The sequence below is a fragment of the Cylas formicarius genome, unplaced genomic scaffold, assembly GCF_029955315.1.
Source record: "Cylas formicarius isolate icCylForm1 unplaced genomic scaffold, icCylForm1.1 PGA_scaffold_1__22_contigs__length_36826433, whole genome shotgun sequence".
NCBI lineage: Eukaryota > Metazoa > Arthropoda > Insecta > Coleoptera > Brentidae > Cylas > Cylas formicarius.
In genome coordinates, this window is record NW_026844264.1 from 12,201,153 (window position 1) to 12,220,531 (window position 19,379).

Sequence of the window (19,379 nt, forward strand, 5' to 3'; positions counted from 1 at the left end):
TCCGTCTCGTCGCCCGCCATCTCTTCAGCCTTGTTTTTGTTGGTGGTGTTGGTGACTTGGCGTCTATTTTGAGTATTTTGTGCTTACTGCTTTCAGTGCTTTCATTTCAGTTATTTTTTTGTGGTATTATTATTACTGAAGAACTAATAATTCATATAAGTATTAGTTCATGGTAATATAACATAAGATTTGATAAATTCTAAGCTGAACGAACCATTGTTGTGTAGTCTACCAACATCATGCCTTGTTTTATTTTATTTGTTTTTTATTATTTTGCTAAGTCAAAATTAAAATTAAGCAAATTAATATTTGGTATGTAGGTATTATGTTTTTTAAAAATAAATACGACGTAAATGTGATATAAATCAAGTATAAGAAATACAATTTAATAAAATATATATCATGGTGATTGCTTAGTTGATACCTTTTTTAAAGAGAAGAACTAACTAATCAAAAGTGACTTTTTTGTAACCTATATACTTTTTAGATTACATACCTTTGTTGATTCTAGACTTGTTTTTGTATCTTATTGCTTAGTTTATGAAAACAAAAATAAAATCCACTTTCTCTTCATGTTTCTCGAGCAGTTAAATTTAGACATACAAAAATAAACTAATTTTTTATTTAAGTAAGCAATGTTAGAGAAAATCCCCCACAACAAAATTATATTTTTAGTTATATAGTATGGTTAGTATATTTTTTTCTTAAAGTGGATGCAAGAATTGCCCCGCAAAAACATAGTATTAATTTTAGAAATCATCCTTCATAAAGTACAATTTTCACATTAAATTTTTTTAAGGCTTGTTTTCATGGTGATAGTAGGTACCATCACGAGCAAAAAAAAAAAACTAGGAAAATTTTTAGGTTGAAAAAAAATATTGCATGAAAATAGGCCTACTCTCAAGAAAGAGATCTTAGAGTTTAATGAGGTTTGTATTTAATAAAATGAAACACATAAATGTATACCTACATCATCGTGGAGATTAGCATCTAAGATCACTTTGATGAGAGTACTATCAGCGTCAAATCAAGCTATTATTTAAAAAGCGGAGGAAGGGTTTTTTTAAATCTGTTTTTTAAATATATAGGATATCAGTGTCTTTTTTTTTATTTTATTTTTATAAAGTACATATATATATAAAACCTGTCTTTCTCAAAACTAAAATATTTTCAGATGCGGACAAGAAGGCAAACACATCACAAACATCAAAAGAATGTGAGAATTCAATAGCTGCTTGGCTGAAAAAAAGCTACTTTCATGAAAGAATGACAGAAAACCTGTCAAATATTAGTTATTCTTTTAGAGTTTAGTTCAAGATATAGTATCTTACTCTATTTTTAAGATACTGTAGGTTAGGTTGTTCTATGTTTTTGCTGTATTATATACCTACAATTTTTTCATATCTACAATAGAAAAACGGTAACGGTAACAATCGGCAGTCCTTCACTTTTACCATCAAAAGCAAAATTAAAGATTACATATTAATTGTAAAAAACTTATGCATTTCAAATATCGCCGGCTACTCCAGTGATGAGTTCACCAACCATACCCAATAGGTTAATTCCATCACACGCGAATACCAAATATTGGGATAGAATTTTTGTAGTCGTACAACCAATTGGCTCATAGGCTGTTGGAAATAACCTAATAATTAAGTAACGTCCACTGGTATATCTATATAAGACCCTATATCCTCACAGTCGGATATACTAATAGTATGTCCTAACAAACATCCTACGCATATAAGTATCTGATATACTGTGGACGTTCCAATTAGTAAGGATGTCCCTTAGCTGAAACAGTACATCCCGCATTTGATCGTTTAATGGATTCATGGAAGCTTCCATTAACATTAATACTAAATTAAAATTTAGAGTATAACCTTTAACGATTACACTGTGATTCCAGATGAACAGACATTTTCACTAACCACCAAAACAGCTTTTTTACATAGTTCAACTTTGCTGGATATTTAAAAGAAATTAATTTTAATTTTCGATTATTGTTCGTTTTTTGATTTTTCGATTGTTTTACTTTCCTCGTGAGGAGTTATGGTAATTGTTCAAAAATCCTGAATTGGTTATTTTTATTAGAATTGGTACAGCTTTTCATGTCAACGAATAACACTATTTGTATAGTTTTTTATTACACTATTATTGTGAGTCTCTTGAATGTAGTAAATGCATAGTCGAGTTATTTGCTGGACAATTGGGCAGCTCGCTAAAGTTGCCCGGGATAGCTGGAATTTAAAATCGCTTATATTTTACCACGAAATTGGTAACCGTCTTTTTAATGCAACCTTAATTTGATGAACATCGTCGTCATCCAACGTACAAATGACCGGCCGTAAAACTATAAGGCCATAGATAGACGCTGACCAACAAAGCTAATAATGCCAACGCGACTCCGCAGTTGATGAAGCGTTTAAGTCGACCGTAATCGATTATACGGCGAAAAATGTAATAAAGAATTATATTTCCACACAATGCAGATGATACGGATCGAACAAGTCGGTAGAATGCCGCACTCGTGAGCGCGACTCTCCTAATCGGGTTAAGTCAGGATTTAGCTCATCACCTACCGAAGGAGAGTAAAATATACACGGGTCGATCGTCGCCGCAGGGAATTTTGTTGTCTGCCAAAAATTAGCCAAAATGATCTATAAGAACAGCGTTTTTAGACCTCCTTAGTGTCGCGACAAAGGAGAGTTAAAATGAAAGTATATCGATAAGAATTTGTGCCAAATTTTCTGAAGCTACTTATATAGTAGTTCGAGTTTTCGATGTAGGTGGAGCAGTAGGCGGTTATAGTAGCCCTAAGATTGACAAATACAATATACGTACCATACGCGAATAATATTATAGAGACTTGGCACATGTTTTTTGAAATACCCTCTATAGTGATTAAAATTAAAAAATTTATCAAAGCCAGGTGAAAACTTTTATTATTGTACAGCGTGTATCATTTTTATTACCGAAGCTTAAGCTCTTTAGTTGAACCCAATCAATCCCATTTCATTTATTATTGCCAAACTTCGCTGAGTGAGAACGTTTGTAAAAATGCAGCAATACGTCACCATATGATGCCTACACTCAGTATGTACAAAGGAGCCAGTAAAAACTCCCTTTTAAGCAAAAATAAACAAGTATATCGAAAAAGTAATAATATAATAAAAATATTTAGGGGTTTATATGTCAGATATTATCAATATTCGCTTTTTGTGTATTATATATTATAATATACAAATGTTCTTATTCGCGGGCATGAAAAGCTGTACCATTTCTAGTGAAAATAAGCAATTCAGGATTTTTGAACAATTACCATACCTCCTTGCGAGGAAAGTAAAACAATAGAAAATTCAAAAAACGAACAATATATGAAAATCAAAATTAATTTTTACCCTTTCATTTAAATATCCAACAAAGTTGAACTATGTAAAAAGGCTGTTTTCACAACGTAATCATTCACGGTTATACTCTACATTTAAATTTAGTGTTAATGTTAATGGAAGCTTCCGTACGGATTTGAAATGTGAAAAAATCCCAAGGCATGATCAACTAACCACAACACATCAACAACATCAACAAACATAATAATTATAAATGGGGAACTAGTTGCCATCACACGGAGGGGTAAAGTATTTCTAATTACGCTATACCGTTTGGACATGTCAAGGAAAACGAACATTTATAATAATGGAAAATCGGTTGCTTAAGGCGATAGAATGAGTCTTAAGTAACTTGGTTTCAGTCGATCAGGCTCTATTTTTTGATATGTGAAAACTGTAATAATAGTAACAATAGCCATAAATACGGAATTCCTTTCTATATTGTGCTTATGTTTGTGTTATTTTGAGAAACCACCCTCTAGAATACTCTAGAACTTAGGACTTGATCAATGTTTTTTATTTCATATACCTTTATTAATATGGAAATGAGGAAAATAGTTAATCATATGGTCTGCTTTTCATTGGTTCTAATTCTAGGAATTTTATTAATAGAATAGAGAAAAAAACGTATTTAATTAAATGAACAAGCTCCAATATTCTGCGCGTGTATTATGGTATTCGTATAATAATATTTGATCTATTATTCAGTGGAACATAAAGCATTCCCAAAGCAGCGCCCATTGGACCACATCAGTTCCATCGCGGTTACTTCGCAATATAAAGTTCATATGCATAAATATTATCGATAATCTTTCGCGTATAAGATTTCATTTATTTATACCTGCGTACATGCGACATGTAACACCAACTGGTTTAAATCAAATTCATATGCGAACATAAGCAATAAGTCGCAACAATTAACGCCGTTAAAGTTTCTATGCTCGCGTACGGAGTGTTCAGAAGATTCAACACGGGCAAATTTTGACCTGCCGAAAAAAGATACATAATGGATATTGTTCACTAAAATTTCGTTTTATTTGGCTTAAAACTCGAGACGCTACCCGGTAGATAGTCAATTAATTCCAGAAACATGAGCTTATATAAGAGATCGTGAGTCAGTTTGGGCGCTTCTGTTAATTTAAGCCTTAACGAATAAAACCGTGTAGCGTGCCCCTGACAATTAAATTAAGATAAGTAGGTATTTAAGTAACACTATTTCGACAGCAGCGTAGCGAACAAAGACGCATCTAATTACTTTAGGACCACCTAAAACTAGATCAATATTATTATTACAATTTTAATTTAATTTTCTCTATCATCTACAGGGTGTTTCGTAATAAGTTGCTTTGACATAAAAGCTAGAATAATGCGTCGGTAATAGCGCACTGGATTTCAAGAAAAACTGGACCGAAACATGGCACTAACATTAACATTAAGAAGGTTATAACAAAAAAGTAAGTGATTTTTATTAAGAAACAACAAAACTTGACAATTATCTATTTTCAATCAGTTGGTGTCCTTGGACTGAGGTGACTTTTACTTGATGAAAATATATTTAACACAATTAAATTAGAACAAAAAATGTTCAGATTTTCAAAGTTATTTATTGATTTATGACAGGTGTTCCGGCAACACAGTGACATATTCTTACTAAGAGACAAGTCAACTCTATCATAAAGCAAGACTTGCTATATAGTTTATTAGTTTGTTTAGATCAAAATTATTTTGAATTTAATGGTCAATTTTATATTGCGAAAGAAGGACTAATTATGGAAAACCCACTTAGTCCACTACTTGCAGAAATTTTGAAGGATAATTTAGAAAATATCATACATAAACATCCTTTGAGTAAAGTAATTTTTTGGAGGTATAGATAGGTAGATGATGTTTTGCTTGTTTCACTGGAACGGAAAGAAAAGCGCAGTCCTTTTTGAATTATATTAAATCCATAGATAACCGTATAAAATTTACCATAGAGACGGAAATAGATAACTCTTTAAACTTTCTGGATGTAACTATAACGAAACTACAGAACAAATTAGATTACCATAAACCCTCATACACGGACACAATAATACATAATAATTAAAATCACCTTTACATGCACAAAATGGCTGCTTTTTATGCTTTTATCCACAGACTAATTAATATACCACTTTCCCCAGAAAATTTTAACAATGGTTACGGCCCCTCCTTGATAGATTATAACTAAAAAGCTTTTTGAACTGACTTTGAACTCTCTATCCCATATTAAACACCGACCTAAAAATTTATAAAGCAAAAAAATACATAGGAGAACCTAGCAAGAAAATTTCGAAACATCTATCTTGGTCTTAAGATTGCTTTTAAAACTGAAAACACCATAGGACATTTAAAAATAAATAAATAAAACTAAATTACCAAAAACTCTAAAAATCCGGAGTCTACAAGTTGACGTATAGATCATGTTCCAAAATTTATATCGGGCTATTCATTTAAACTCAGAAATGCACAAGTTTGACGATAATTTTGATATTTTACATAATCATCAATAAAAAAGTAAAAAACTACATTTATTGGAAGCTATGGAGGTTAACAAAATGAGATATTTGAATCTATTACTTCATGACGAATTGGATTTAAATGCGTCGCTGTTGTTAAATTTTAATTTATAATCCTACACCGGTAATCAAAAATCTATTACTACCTGTTTATATATATATATATATATATATATATATATATATATATATATATATATATATATATATATATATATATATATGTATGCTAAATCTGTTTGAAAGTAGAAGATTCTCTATGGCAGCGAAATGAATCCCAAATTAAACGGACGCTCAGCCCAGAAATATATATATATATATATATATATATATATATATATATATATATATATATATATATATATATATATATATATATATATAGATGTTGGAATATTTTCATATTTTGTATTTGATATAGGCATGGTGTTTCCGAAAGAGCTGTCATAAATCATTAAAATACTGTGAAAATTTGAACATTTTTTGTTCTAATTTAATTTAGTTAATGTCCGTATAAAGATGAGTTTTGACTCTTTGTATTCGTGTATTACTCTCTAGATCCAAACATAAGATAACATAATAGACAGAATATGTGTCTTTGCTGTAGATAACAATTTCAATTGAGTATCATGAATTTTTATATTAAACCGATCGATGGAAGTGGTAGTTTTGTTCTTTCCCGGTCATCCGCATTAAAACAACAATACAACTACAGGTCATCGACAAATGCTTATACTTTACAGTACAGAAGAAAGTTCCGAAAACTCCAGAAAGTAAAGCAATATGATCAGAATATTTATTATTGGAGTATATGTTTGAAACTTGTTAGATAAAAACTGTCAAAGTTTAGTTTACTTATAAGCAAATTGTGATTAGTAGCATCAATGATCATATTTTTGTCGCATGTTCCAAGTATGTCGTTCATAACATTTAAAGAACACACGAGAAAAACGATCTAGGTCACTTTGGGAAATTTTGTAGACAAAACATTTTATAAGTTTGAAAGTGTCTTGTCATTACACATTGAAGAAAACATCACAATTTATCTTTACTAGACGATTTACTAATGTTTTGACAAAAAATAAAGCAATTACATATTTCCCAAAACAATGAAAAAACCTAAAAAACATAACTAACTATATAAAAAAAGAGCAAAATCCACGATGACCTCGCTCGTCTGTTGTTTTTGAACAAATGTATTAAACTGTCAATATGACAAGCTATCATTAACATGTGAGCAAAGGGTTCTCTTTTCTTAACAGTGTTTTTGCTTGATAGTTTCTGCAAAGTAGAAATGTTGTACTTTTTATTAAAAAATGATCAGTAAACTTAATATCAAATTCGTCATAATGCTATCAGATTTGGGTTGGTTAGATCGCTCTTTCAATGTACGCTTGTACTTAGGTTTTAACGAAATTATAATTGGATTTTTGATCGCACTGTGGTTCAAATGATATTATTATTGATAAAGTAGTTGTACCTACATATACCATACAAAACTCTATCAAATATTTTTGATATTGCTTTAAAAATATTGATTACACGAAGATTATTTATATTCTTAGGATTAATTGTTTTCATCAGTGGTTTCCCTATTGATATTTTCTAACGATGTACGTTATATATCTGCCCGGTCACATTGGCTTTTAATAGAATTTGTTAATTGGTATTAATCAAGCAGTAACACGATTCATAAAAACTTTTAGATTTCATGTTAATATTGACGTTCAATTAGAAAACACCCTGTATATAATTATAAATTAATAAATAAATGTTATTTTGATAAAAATATTTTCTTTATTTTTTTGCAGAACAACAACTTCAAGCCATAAAATATTGATACGATTTATTTGCAAGATGAGGTCGTCGAAATTACCATTTCGAGATCTACCTTGACAGATTGCAGTATACAATCAAAGCGCGTTAATTAGCTTTAATCATTTGTTTAGCGACGATTTTTCACTTTTCCGGACAATTGAACCGATTCATGTGGTAACCACAATTAAGTAACCGCGTACTCCTTAGGATCCATATACGCCGTCGTACTCAAGTGCTAGCGATGTGAAAGGTGGTACTGAGACGCATCCCGCGCGTATAGGGGGTCATCTTCGGCGTTATTTCTCTATATAGGAGACAATAATCTTGTTACACTGTGCTGATTAATGCATCGGAGTGGGGCTGCTGGTCCAATGTAACATCCAATAGTATAAAAGCACCGAATTAGCCTCCAGAGGATTAGTTACATTTAATTATTTAGTCTGGTAGTTACTATGTGTGATATTAGGCTGGTGAGTGACAATTTTGCAGATATTTTATACGAATACCGTGTGAGCGAACTGACTAACTTTTAGAGTTCGCACTTTTGTTATTTGGACGTCCTGTATATTCCATTTACATCACTTTTTTCCTCATAAAAGCTGAATTTTGCCCTCAAACCAACAGTAAGAGAGTTATTTCACTATTTAACGTGAAATTTAAAATGAATTTTTTGTTATAATTATTGTTAATGTTTCCCCAAAATATTCCAATGCGTTTACTTCATGATACTGACATTTTTGCGTAGATTTAAAATTTTTTCGTGTTGTCTTTGAAACTATAAGTATAAATCGTTCGCACACTTACAAAACTTCTAGATTCCGCCTGCGTCGGTTGTTGTTGAGTTGTTGCTGACGTTTGGCCCATCATCCTGTTGGTTTCTTCGGGGCTTAACTGAAACTGAAGTAACCAACAGGATGATTGGCGAAACGTTAGCAAGTTCGATTTAACAACAACCGAAGCAGGAGGAATCCAGAAGTTTTGTAAATAGTATTACGGCGACCTGTGAAAGTTTCTTTCAAAATCAGTTAGGACAGTATCGAACTAACTAATTTTGATGCCAAATATTAGTTAATCGTGTGGCGGTCTCTGTTAGAAAGAAAATGTCGGAATTTAAAATGCAAGTTGGTGTGATATAGTACATAGTTACTAGAGATATATATAGAGGCCCTGCCTATGCCGATAACACAGGAAATTAAGGAGGTCCATTCAACATGCGCATGTTCAAAATTTTAAATGTTGTTTTGAACCAATGCCCTTGCGGCATTCAACAACCAACAGGGTCGCCGACAAATCCTCGATAGTTTGGGTACGGCATTTTTACGGCACAAACCGAAACTCAATTTTACGTACTCGACGCGCGTTTCCAAGTTGGCATCTTCAGAAGAAGATTAAAACAGTTTTAATCTTCTTCTGAAGATGCCAACTTGGTCGGAGAAACGCGCATCGAGTACGTAAAATTGAGTTTCGGTTTGTGGTAAAACGCGTTATTGTGTGTTAGTATACTGCCGAAGGTTCCAGTCAAGACTTTGATTCTGAAAATATGCCTAAATGCTCTGAGGAAACGAGTGTATGGGAATCGCTATTTAGAAAGAAAATAGCGCAAAGTGAAGGGTGAAATGTAGAGACATGCGCGGAAAATCATTCCCTTCTCTATGATAATATCAGTGACGCCTGCTGTGCATTAATTTTTAGGGCATATTATCTAAAAGTTATATGGATATAGCCAAACATGGCGAACAATGATAGGGTCTCGACATATATTTTACATGTTTTAATTAAGTTTGAACAGTATTAAATTTAAAGAAACACGTACGCATACATATACAGAGTGTTTTACAAATAAGTATACACCCAGGTTGTAAAAGTCGTTATATTATCGAATATATTCTTTTCAGTTATTAATAGCAACTCTGGTGGGTCTTTGTTCTACGGCCCGACTAGACAGCACTTATTTGCCGCCAGGTGGCGCTCAAGGAGCCGGCGGAGGCCCCGGACTAGCAACACCGTTTGGCGGCGGGGGCAGAAATGGCGGTAGGCCTGGTAAATAATTATTATCATCGATTGCAAATATATCTATTTGGCGCGATTGGTGATGATGATGGTTCAACCTATGGACTGCAAACCAAACCAATAATTCGAAATTTTGTGGTTCGTTTAATACACGTATTTAACTTTGTACGTATTTTGTCATTAACAATCGGGGAAGAAAACAAAGCGACTATTCAAAAGTAAGAAACGCATTTTCAGGCTGTGCATAGAATAGTAACTGTTATAGAACACGACATTCATATTAATTAATTTATTTCATGATGATGGGTCCGGTAATATAAAAATAACACACATCTATTTAAAGGTAATGGCGGACCCAGGCCTACATATGGTGCGCCAGGCGGTGGCGGTGGCGGTGGCGGCGGCGGAGGCGGCGGTGCTGGGGCGGGTGCCGACGCTCAAGCCACGATAATCTCATACGAAAATAATAACGACGGGAGTGGAAACTACAAATGGAGGTAAGGCCGGGATCCATTTGATCAGAAATTTTTTATAGTCAGTGCTAAGACGAAAATGATAAAATGACGTCACAACGTTACCCTCAAAATTTTGTGGTTTCAGTTACGAGACCAGCAATGGCATTAAAGCGGAGGAAGCGGGCGAACTTAAAAACGCGGGAAGTGAGGCGGAGGCGCAATCGGCTGTTGGTTCGTTTTCTTATACTGCACCGGACGGCACCGAAATCAAAATCGAATATACCGCCGACGAGAATGGATTCGTTCCCAAGGGTAATTTTACATTCAAACTTCTAATTCTTATTAAATATGTAACCCGACGCATTTAGGAGATCATTTGCCCACCCCGCCACCAATCCCACCAGAAATCTTGAAATCGCTCGAGGAGAACGCGGCTGAGGAAGCGGCCGGTAACGGATACCCTTCGGGAGGGTCAAATGGGAACGGCAATGGAAACGGTGCTGCCAACGGTTACAGATATTAATACTAATATTAGTTATGATAACGTCATTTATGGATTGTGTTATCTATGACATTTAATTATAGTTATTTATTTTATTGCATTACTTTACTTGTGAATATATGCCATTTCAACTTGCATCTATTTTGTAAGTCAATATGTACTAAGTTTTCCTAGTTTTATATCAAAATGTGTAATTATGACGACTACGCGACGAAACGGCACTTGATCTTATGAATAAGTACGTGTTATAAGATTGTGATTCTTCCTTGCAAAATATGTAAATATGCCCTTCAAAGAAATAAATTGTTCTTTTTTGGAAGATTTTCTTATCTAAATATTTCTAGTCTTTAACTTTAACAGAAAAAGCGATTGCTTGTATGTGTTGTACTCAAATGTCCGAATGTTTCTGACACTTGTTGTCTATGACAGTGAACGAAGAATACACCACAACTGGCCTTCCTGTATTATATTCTATGTTCTATGTTTAACACACAAAAAACATTTTCCGGCAAAAATGTGTGGTTAGAGGGTTTGCGTGAGTTATATATCATTGAAATATTTTTTTGAAAAAATATTTTTGGACAATTTAAGCCACAAAATGGTTGTTAGACAGTATCAGCAAGAGTTAGAATACTTGGAAAAATTATCGCCGCATTGTTGGCGGATAAAAAAAGGGTTTCAGCCTAACATGAAAGTTGAAGGAGTGTTTTATGTTAACAAAACGTTGGAGAAATTAATGCTGGATGAGTTACGAAACGCCTGCAGGCCCGGCATGGTTGGGGGTTTTTTGCCAGGTGTGAAACAAATAGCTAATGTTGCCGCTTTACCTGGCATTGTGGGCAAATCTGTGGGCTTGCCAGACATTCACTCTGGGTATGGCTTTGCGATTGGAAACATGGCTGCATTTGACATGAACGACCCTTTATCTGTAGTGTCACCAGGTGGCGTAGGATTTGATATAAACTGCGGTGTAAGGCTGTTGAGAACAAATTTATTTCTCGATGATATCTTGCCAGTGAAAGAACAGTTGACTCAAAGTCTCTTTGATCATATTCCAGTAGGTGTGGGATCCAAAGGTATAATACCAATGAATGCCAAGGATTTGGAAGAAGCATTAGAAATGGGCATGGATTGGTCATTAAGGGAGGGATACATCTGGGCTGAAGATAAAGAGCATTGCGAAGAATATGGGAGAATGTTAAATGCAGATCCCTCAAAAGTGAGTATGAGGGCGAAAAAGCGAGGTTTACCTCAGCTAGGGACATTAGGTGCGGGGAATCACTATGCAGAAATCCAAGTTGTTGACGAAATTTATGATAAATGGGCAGCCTGTAAAATGGGTATTGAGGAAAAAGGTCAGATTTGTGTAATGATCCATTCAGGCAGCAGAGGTTTTGGACATCAAGTGGCCACGGATGCCTTAGTTCAGATGGAAAAGGCCATGAAGAGAGATAACATAGAGACAAATGATCGACAGTTGGCTTGTGCCAGAATCAATTCAACCGAGGGACAGGATTATTTAAAGTCTATGGCAGCTGCAGCAAATTTTGCCTGGGTCAATCGTAGCTCCATGACTTTCTTAAGCAGACAGGCATTTGCCAAGAAATTTGGCATGGCCCCAGATGATCTGGACATGCATGTAATATATGATGTGTCACATAATATAGCCAAAGTTGAGGAACATATTGTTGATGGCAAACAGAAGACCCTATTGGTACATAGAAAAGGGTCAACTAGGGCTTTCCCCCCTCATCATCCACTTATACCCGTTGATTATCAGCTAACAGGCCAGCCAGTATTGATTGGTGGCACAATGGGTACATGTAGTTACGTTTTAACTGGAACTGAACAGGGAATGCTAGAAACTTTTGGCTCAACATGCCATGGTGCTGGTCGGGCTCTCTCTCGTGCGAAATCCAGGCGAAATATTGAATATACAGAAGTTTTACGCAAACTGGAAGATATGGGTATATCAATTAGAGTAGCATCCCCCAAACTGGTTATGGAAGAGGCTCCAGAATCCTACAAGAATGTCACGGATGTAGTAAACACTTGCCATGCAGCTGGTATTTCCAAGAAGGCGATAAAACTCAGACCTATAGCTGTCATAAAAGGATAACATTAATTATAAAATCCTTACTAATTATTTATTTGGTTATGACTGAAATTTTTTGTGATTCTCAACTTTTTGGAGTCTTCAAGTAATTATTGCTCTATTGTATTATTGATAAGTGCTTAATCATGAGTTTTAAATAAAAATAATTGAAGCCACTTTTTGTTTGTGTTGTTTTATATTTCTGTCAACCAAAGGATTAGGAATTGCAACTGGTTTCTCGCTTAGTTAAATACATAATGTTTTTCTTTTGAAAGATACCAACTGACAAAACCTATTTCTACAAAAATTGGTTCTTTTGGATTACCAAGGGGCCATATTACGTCATAAACGCTGTCATTATTCTTTACAGTAGACCAAAATGGAGCGAACGCAGCTCTAACGACAAACAAATGAACTTGACAATTCTAGGGTTTTTACCTTCCTTAAATTACTCACCCCTTGTTCCCTCCTGGGCTCATGTGACGTGAGGACCGGCTGATTTCACTTTCATTCACTTTTATTTCTATTTCTTCTTTTCATCCATGGTCGTGTGAAACTAACCTTAGTTATCCCAGTAAATCTAGTGGTAAAAAGTTTTCTATGATCGTGGAGGTAGTAGGTATAAATATGTAAGGAAGCAACAAAAAAAAAATCTTAAAAAAAAGGCGATAGAAATTAAAAATGATTACGTTTGTGAATGTAGCTAACATTCTAGTTCGCGAGAATAGTGTATTTGGAAACGTCATCCGACATTATGCGTTTAAAAGTGATCTTAAAATCAAGTGGGTTCGACCGTTGAAAATACCTTGCTTCCTACCAGAAAAATCGGGCGATTTGGAAGGAGTTCCCTCTGTAGACACGAAACAGCCCATTCTTGAGTTCCGCAACTCTGAAGAATTGGAAACTGCAAACGAGCATGTCAGAAAACTGTTTTCTCTTGAATTTTCTCCTCTAAAGTACACTAGAAAGGTTTATTTCCATGAACTAGTAAATCAAGTTCAGAGGCATAATTTTGATCACTCAACTATAGAAGCGAAAATAGCAAAATGGACAGGTCATTTAGGCAATGCCTGTTTTGAGCCAGGTTTTTAAAATTACTTATATTGCAGGAAGGATCAGAGCATGGCAGGAGTGCATGGAACGCTATCCGAGAAATGTTCGTCTAAAGGTAAAACTTAAGGAACTAATTGACAAAAGGAAAAAGCATCTCAAATATCTCAGAAGGTGGGACTATAAAAAGTTTGAATGGCTACTGGAAGTATTAAATATTGTATACAAACCTCCACCGAATGAGTTTCATTGGATTACTCGCAAAGAGTCACTTGTCAAATTAACTAACAAGTATTGTGAGAATATCAAACAACAAAGACTTGAGGTCTATAGGTAAAAATTCTACCAATCTTAATTTTGCATCCTTTTACCAATACTTTTTAATTTTAAGGTTGCAGCTCGAGAGTGAACATCCCGCATTCTTAGAGGAAAAAATTCGTGCTCTGCATTTCATTCGTGATGAACAGAAAGAGTGTGGTGTAGAAGTGACCATTTCTGAAGAAGAAATTGAAAATGTTAGGGTTCAACTCCAAAATCTAAACAATAAAATGAAAGAAACTGATGAATAATTTGAACAACAAAAATAAAGAAAGTACCTTATTACCAAAATAAATTCGTTTATTAATTTGTTCCCTGTTTATACCTATATTTAATTAATACTGTTAGTCAGTGGCACCCACTGGCTACCCTTGGCGAATTGGCTAATAACAATACGTGGTGTCCAGGATTATTCTATTCTGTGGACGGATTCTGTCATTGACCATGGCGGTTTAACCTCCATTCGCACCCCTTTGTAATCCCAAAAAACTTGCAATCGTCCGCCCCGCTGTTTTGGTCATTCATGTCGATTTAAGGGCCGACGGTACCGGTTGGTTTGGAGCGGAAACGGGGGTGGCCGTTTTTTTGTTAACGGCAACCTGAGAACAGTTTTTGGTGTGACCAAAAGAAATATCCTTAGGGGATACTCTCTACTCTGTGGACCTAACCAAACTTAGTGGCGCATTCCAATTTATTTAAATAAAGCAGGAATTGAACAAATAAACTGTTTTATAATGGGAAAAACAAAGAAAATGAAGCCCTCGCAAGTTGCAAACAAAAGTTCTTTAGAAGAGGATATTTATAATACAAAATTTGCGACATCAAAAAACCGGAACAAAATTCGACTACGTCAGGACGAAGAAGGACAGGTAAACGAGTATAAATGCTCATTCGAAGACAATTTTACTTACCTATGGTACTTGTAGTATGTAGATTCAGGCTTAACTCGGAAAATTTTAACAGCCGCCCGTCAGCAACAAAAAGAATTACAAGAATCCGATTGCGAGGTTGGTAATAGCAGGAAGAAGATTTTAAGTTTGGAAGATGGAAATGAGTCTGGATCAGAGGTGGAGGAAGATGATTTGGAACCAGACACATACTATGAGAACATCGAGATAAACGAGGAAGATGAGAAAGCGATGGAAATGTTTATGAGTAATAATCCACAGCCAAGAAGAACTTTGACCGATATAATAATGGAAAAGATTACTGAAAAGCAGACAGAATTGGAAACACATTTTAGTGACGCCGGATCTATGCAATTAAAAGATTTAGACCCCAGAGTTAAGACAATGTTTGAGGGGGTTAGGGATGTACTACGGAAGTATAGAAGTGGAAAGTTGCCAAAGGCTTTTAAGATAATACCCAGTTTAAAAAATTGGGAGCAGATACTCTATATAACAGGTATGCTTTAGTATAGTTGATTTCTACTAATAAATCAAAAGATGCCTTATTTTGGTAAATGAAGACCCACCGACGTGGTCAGCAGCAGCAATGTACCAGGCCACAAGAATCTTTGCATCAAATCTAAAGGAAAAAATGGCTCAAAGGTTTTACAATCTGGTACTGCTTCCAAGGATCAGAGACGATTTGGCCGAATATAAACGATTAAATTTTCACCTTTACCAAGCTTTAAGAAAAGCACTCTTCAAGCCTGGGGCCTTTATGAAAGGTATACTATTACCTTTATTAGAAAGTGGAAATTGCACATTACGAGAAGCAATCATAATTGGCTCAGCGGTTGCCAGAAACTCTATACCAATTCTGCATTCCTCAGCCGCATTACTTAAAATAGCTGAAATGGAATATACGGGGGCCAACTCAATTTTTTTGAGGATATTTTTGGACAAAAAATATGCCTTGCCATTTAGAGTTGTTGATGCTTTAGTGTTTCACTTTCTGAGGTCGGTCGAATTGGTAAGTCAGTTAGTTAATTGCATTTAACTTGAAACTCTTAGGTTTGAGCGGGATCAGCGACAGCTTCCGGTGTTATGGCACCAGGCATTTCTAACCTTTGCTCAAAGGTATAAAGCAGACATCTCTTCTGAGCAACGTGATTGTCTGCTCGAATTACTCAAAAAACAGAAACACCATACAATAACCCACGAGATTAGGCGAGAACTGCAAAACGCAAAGTGTCGCGATGCTGAAGACGCGGAACCCAAAATGGATATGGATTAAAAGTCTGGAATATTTGGAGTGTATATATTTTAAGATACATTTATCACAAACACGGCTACATAATATACAATAAAAAATGTAAAAAAATGCAAAGTTAATTATTTATAAACAAAAAGTTAAGGAAAACAAAAAAATGAGATTCTGATTTGAAAAACACTATGGAATATCAAGCATTGTCACATAAAAATCGCAGGGTCATCATTTTGTTTTCGAAATTTTATAATTAAACTGTAGGGGTATACATACTTTGGATAACAAAAACTATATTTTAAATATTTTGTCATCTTACCATTTTATTAAACTTGCGCCGCAGGTGATGTGATATGTGGGCTTTTTCTGGCTGCGGAAACAGAATTTTAAAGAGCTTAGCTTAGGTCGAAAGTACTCTCTCTTTAAATTCTGTTCTATTATTTATAACCCACCAGTGAATATTTATTGACAATTTGAGACTGGCAGTTTTAAAGAAAAAAAATAAGCTAAATGTAAATTGTATAAAAAAATAAATTGCAAATAACCACAACAAAGATGGGGGATTATTTAGACATTTCTTTAAAAATCAAATGGAACCAACTGTGCCTAATAATAATTAACACAAAATGGTTTATCAAGGCATCTAAAGAAATATACTAAATTTGAGTCTTTTCCATCCTTGGAAATCCCTTTTCAATTTAATTTAAGACAAATCTGGCACAGGAGCAAGATGAACAGTTTATTTTTGTTACTACCCTGAGCGAATATGCAATTTAAAATATCTTTCTATTTATTTTTTCGCGAAAATAAGATATTTGCATTCCGTGTATCAAATCGGAGTATAAAACATTACATTTACCTGGAGTCAATAGATAAATCCAACTTAAAAACTTTTTACAGCCAAATTCAGTGGCAAAATGTTGGCTCCCCTAATAATTTTTTAAAATTAAGTACAATTAATTCCGTCAATAATGAAGTTTTTACAACAAAAACATAAATTAACCTAAAACACTGGCCCAAACTTTTAAATTTGAATGTCACGAATGTCAACTTTTGCAACAAGAACTTCTCACGCTTTTATTACTAGTCTACATTTGGAACGCAATACTGAACAAACAATAACTGGAAAAACTGTCTTATAAAGGCTCTAAAATTGACCTAAATCGATGCAGCCTTAGGTGGACGATTAACTCTTCTTAAAAAATGAACTGATCGATTTACTACCGCTTGCCGCTTTGGCTCGGGCCTTATCTTTCGTAGAAATCATTTGCGTCTTACCAGTCTTAATTTCTGGTTTGCTTAGATCTAGAACATTTGACGAACTGCTTTTGGTCTCCTCATCAGTCTTGACCTTTTTCGGGTCAGGTCCAAGGGCGCTTGCACTCTTCCTCTTTAAGTGTTGCTGCGATTCTTCTGGCAAATTTAGAAACCGCAGTAGCTTTTGGCTCAAGTCCTCCATCAAGTATTCAGACACGATACCATGCGCATAACGCAAATAGGATTCATTGTCTGCAGAATCGCTTTTTGATTTGACAAAGTTTGCTGAGATTGCCCCACCACCAGTTACATGAATGTTTTTCTGTTTGAGGATCTCCGCCACTCTTTCAGTCTTTTTTTTGAGCCAGTTTAGCGTTTTTTCTTCATTGTATTTAAAAGCGTTTAATTCCTCGTCTCCCTTAAAATAAAAATAAACATTCCTGTGCAAAAGGCCACAATGTCAAAACATTAATTGCAATTGTTTCTGGATTCCTCCTGCGTCGGTTTTTGCTTAGTCGAAATTGCTGACGTTTCGCCAATCATTCTGTTGGTTTCTTCAGAGCTTGACTGAAACTGGCTCATATTTCGACTAAGCAAAAACCGACGCAGGAGGAATCCAGAAGTTTTGTAAAAAGCATTACAGTAGCCTGTGGAAGTTTCTTTGAAAAACTAACATGCAATTGTTTTGTACAAAATAAATTACTACAAACCACAAAGTGCTAACCTTTCTATCGGCAATCATTCCTAAATAATTAAGACCACTGGACTTCAGTAGTCTTTCAGTCTCTGGATATTCTTCATCTCTCAATAGTTGATCTAGAGGAACTGCCTGAGTCAGGCAGTATTTCCTTAAATATGGCAGAACTAAGAATATAGGATCTATAGGGGTGGACAACTGCATTTTGCCATCACTCTTTATAGATTCATCTATAAACCAAGACCTTTTGCCCTCATTAAAAGTTAAAATTTCTTGTACTGAGTTGTTGGCTGGGGAGAACAAAAATACTGCTGACTCTCCTGTGTTGGGGTGACGTAGGGTTACAATATCAGGAGTCCCGCTTCCCGTATATTGTTCTGACAATTCCAGAGCCTCGCCTAACAATATTTAAATCACAGTACATTTTGGTCAACTATAAAATTAAATTAAATTATTTTTGTACTTAAGAAATATGATAGATATGCTGTGAAATAAAACAATCTTCAAAAAACCCCATCGTTTAGAAAACCCAAAGTTTCGGTACACGGCATTAGCAAATATACACACCTTTCAACAGAAAAACCCAAGAATTTGTGGGTTGTTGTAAGTTCGTTTTGATGCATTTTTTGGGGGATGCCTTGATGCGCGGCATCGCGACTCTTGAAATTAATGCCGCGAGTGAACACAAACTTGTTTCGTGAATAGAATTATAATTTTTAATAACGCATTGCTCATTAATTTAATATTTTGGATAAATGTGGGGTTACAATTTATGATGATGCTAGTGACCATCATATTTTTATACTATGGATAGTCAATCAAATCCTGTGAGAGATAAAAGCGAAATCTTCCCATTGTTTATCTGGACGAAGGCAAAAGCAAACGTTCAATTTGCGCAGAACAGGAATTATTTATTTTTTATTTTTTGGGGACGGGTCGCCAGCACGGACTTGTAAGTGGTCGGGTCAGTAAATCAGTGACCATAACTGGCAAACAACAGAATAAAACGTAATAATTTGATTGAACATGATATAATTTTAGTTTTTGGAAATGATACTAGCCAGGGATTCATGTGATTAAATTTCAGTTTTAAACTA

The 19,379-nt window shown here is 34.7% G+C and overlaps 4 protein-coding genes across 5 annotated transcripts; 3 read left to right on the forward strand and 1 right to left on the reverse strand.

The window, feature by feature from the left end:
- Window positions 1–8,095: 8,095 nt before the first annotated feature.
- LOC132696859 (pupal cuticle protein 20-like) lies at window positions 8,096–11,036 on the forward strand. 2 transcript variants are annotated; one of them, XM_060661945.1, is made up of 5 exons: window positions 8,096–8,217; window positions 9,643–9,787; window positions 10,101–10,254; window positions 10,358–10,524; window positions 10,581–11,036. In XM_060661945.1, exons 1-5 carry the CDS (start codon window positions 8,200–8,202, stop codon window positions 10,733–10,735), a joined length of 639 nt encoding a protein of 212 aa, XP_060517928.1. In that variant the 5' UTR covers window positions 8,096–8,199; the 3' UTR covers window positions 10,736–11,036. The 2 variants fall into 2 exon arrangements, with proteins under 2 accessions (XP_060517928.1, XP_060517929.1); XM_060661946.1 differs by having other exon boundaries at window positions 9,643–9,778.
- Window positions 11,037–13,353: 2,317 nt separating this feature from the next.
- Window positions 13,354–14,472, forward strand: LOC132696446 (small ribosomal subunit protein uS15m). Its single transcript, XM_060661263.1, has 3 exons — window positions 13,354–13,863; window positions 13,919–14,192; window positions 14,251–14,472. The coding sequence occupies exons 1-3, from the start codon at window positions 13,491–13,493 to the stop codon at window positions 14,426–14,428; spliced, it is 825 nt and encodes a 274-aa protein (XP_060517246.1). The 5' UTR covers window positions 13,354–13,490; the 3' UTR covers window positions 14,429–14,472.
- Window positions 14,473–14,628: 156 nt separating this feature from the next.
- Window positions 14,629–17,499, forward strand: LOC132696443 (bystin). Its single transcript, XM_060661260.1, has 4 exons — window positions 14,629–15,046; window positions 15,104–15,581; window positions 15,646–16,081; window positions 16,136–17,499. Exons 1-4 carry the CDS (start codon window positions 14,912–14,914, stop codon window positions 16,356–16,358), a joined length of 1,272 nt encoding a protein of 423 aa, XP_060517243.1. The 5' UTR covers window positions 14,629–14,911; the 3' UTR covers window positions 16,359–17,499.
- Window positions 17,500–17,514: 15 nt separating this feature from the next.
- Window positions 17,515–19,089, reverse strand: LOC132696445 (ribonuclease H2 subunit B). The gene is made up of 3 exons (XM_060661262.1): window positions 18,850–19,089; window positions 18,310–18,680; window positions 17,515–18,003 (listed from the first exon to the last, which is right to left on the reverse strand). The coding sequence occupies exons 1-3, from the start codon at window positions 18,932–18,934 to the stop codon at window positions 17,515–17,517; spliced, it is 945 nt and encodes a 314-aa protein (XP_060517245.1). The 5' UTR covers window positions 18,935–19,089.
- Window positions 19,090–19,379: the final 290 nt, after the last annotated feature.

Bases quoted from the DNA above. Each gene is read 5' to 3' on its own strand.
- LOC132696859 (XM_060661945.1), top strand. The intron at 9,788-10,100 runs GTAAATAATTAT...ATCTATTTAAAG, and splicing joins CAGAAATGGCGGTAGGCCTG to GTAATGGCGGACCCAGGCCT. The intron at 10,525-10,580 runs GTAATTTTACAT...CGACGCATTTAG, and splicing joins GAATGGATTCGTTCCCAAGG to GAGATCATTTGCCCACCCCG.
- LOC132696446 (XM_060661263.1), top strand. From the start codon at position 13,491: ATGATTACGTTTGTGAATGTAGCTAACATTCTAGTTCGCGAGAATAGT. The intron at 13,864-13,918 runs GTCATTTAGGCA...CTTATATTGCAG, and splicing joins GAAAATAGCAAAATGGACAG to GAAGGATCAGAGCATGGCAG. The intron at 14,193-14,250 runs GTAAAAATTCTA...TTTAATTTTAAG, and splicing joins CAAAGACTTGAGGTCTATAG to GTTGCAGCTCGAGAGTGAAC.
- LOC132696443 (XM_060661260.1), top strand. From the start codon at position 14,912: ATGGGAAAAACAAAGAAAATGAAGCCCTCGCAAGTTGCAAACAAAAGT. The intron at 15,047-15,103 runs GTAAACGAGTAT...TGGTACTTGTAG, and splicing joins GTCAGGACGAAGAAGGACAG to TATGTAGATTCAGGCTTAAC. The intron at 15,582-15,645 runs GTATGCTTTAGT...TGGTAAATGAAG, and splicing joins GCAGATACTCTATATAACAG to ACCCACCGACGTGGTCAGCA.
- LOC132696445 (XM_060661262.1), bottom strand. From the start codon at position 18,934: ATGCCGCGCATCAAGGCATCCCCCAAAAAATGCATCAAAACGAACTTA. The intron at 18,681-18,849 runs GTGTGTATATTT...AAATATTGTTAG, and splicing joins TTGGGTTTTTCTGTTGAAAG to GCGAGGCTCTGGAATTGTCA. The intron at 18,004-18,309 runs GTTAGCACTTTG...TTTTATTTTAAG, and splicing joins GAATGATTGCCGATAGAAAG to GGAGACGAGGAATTAAACGC.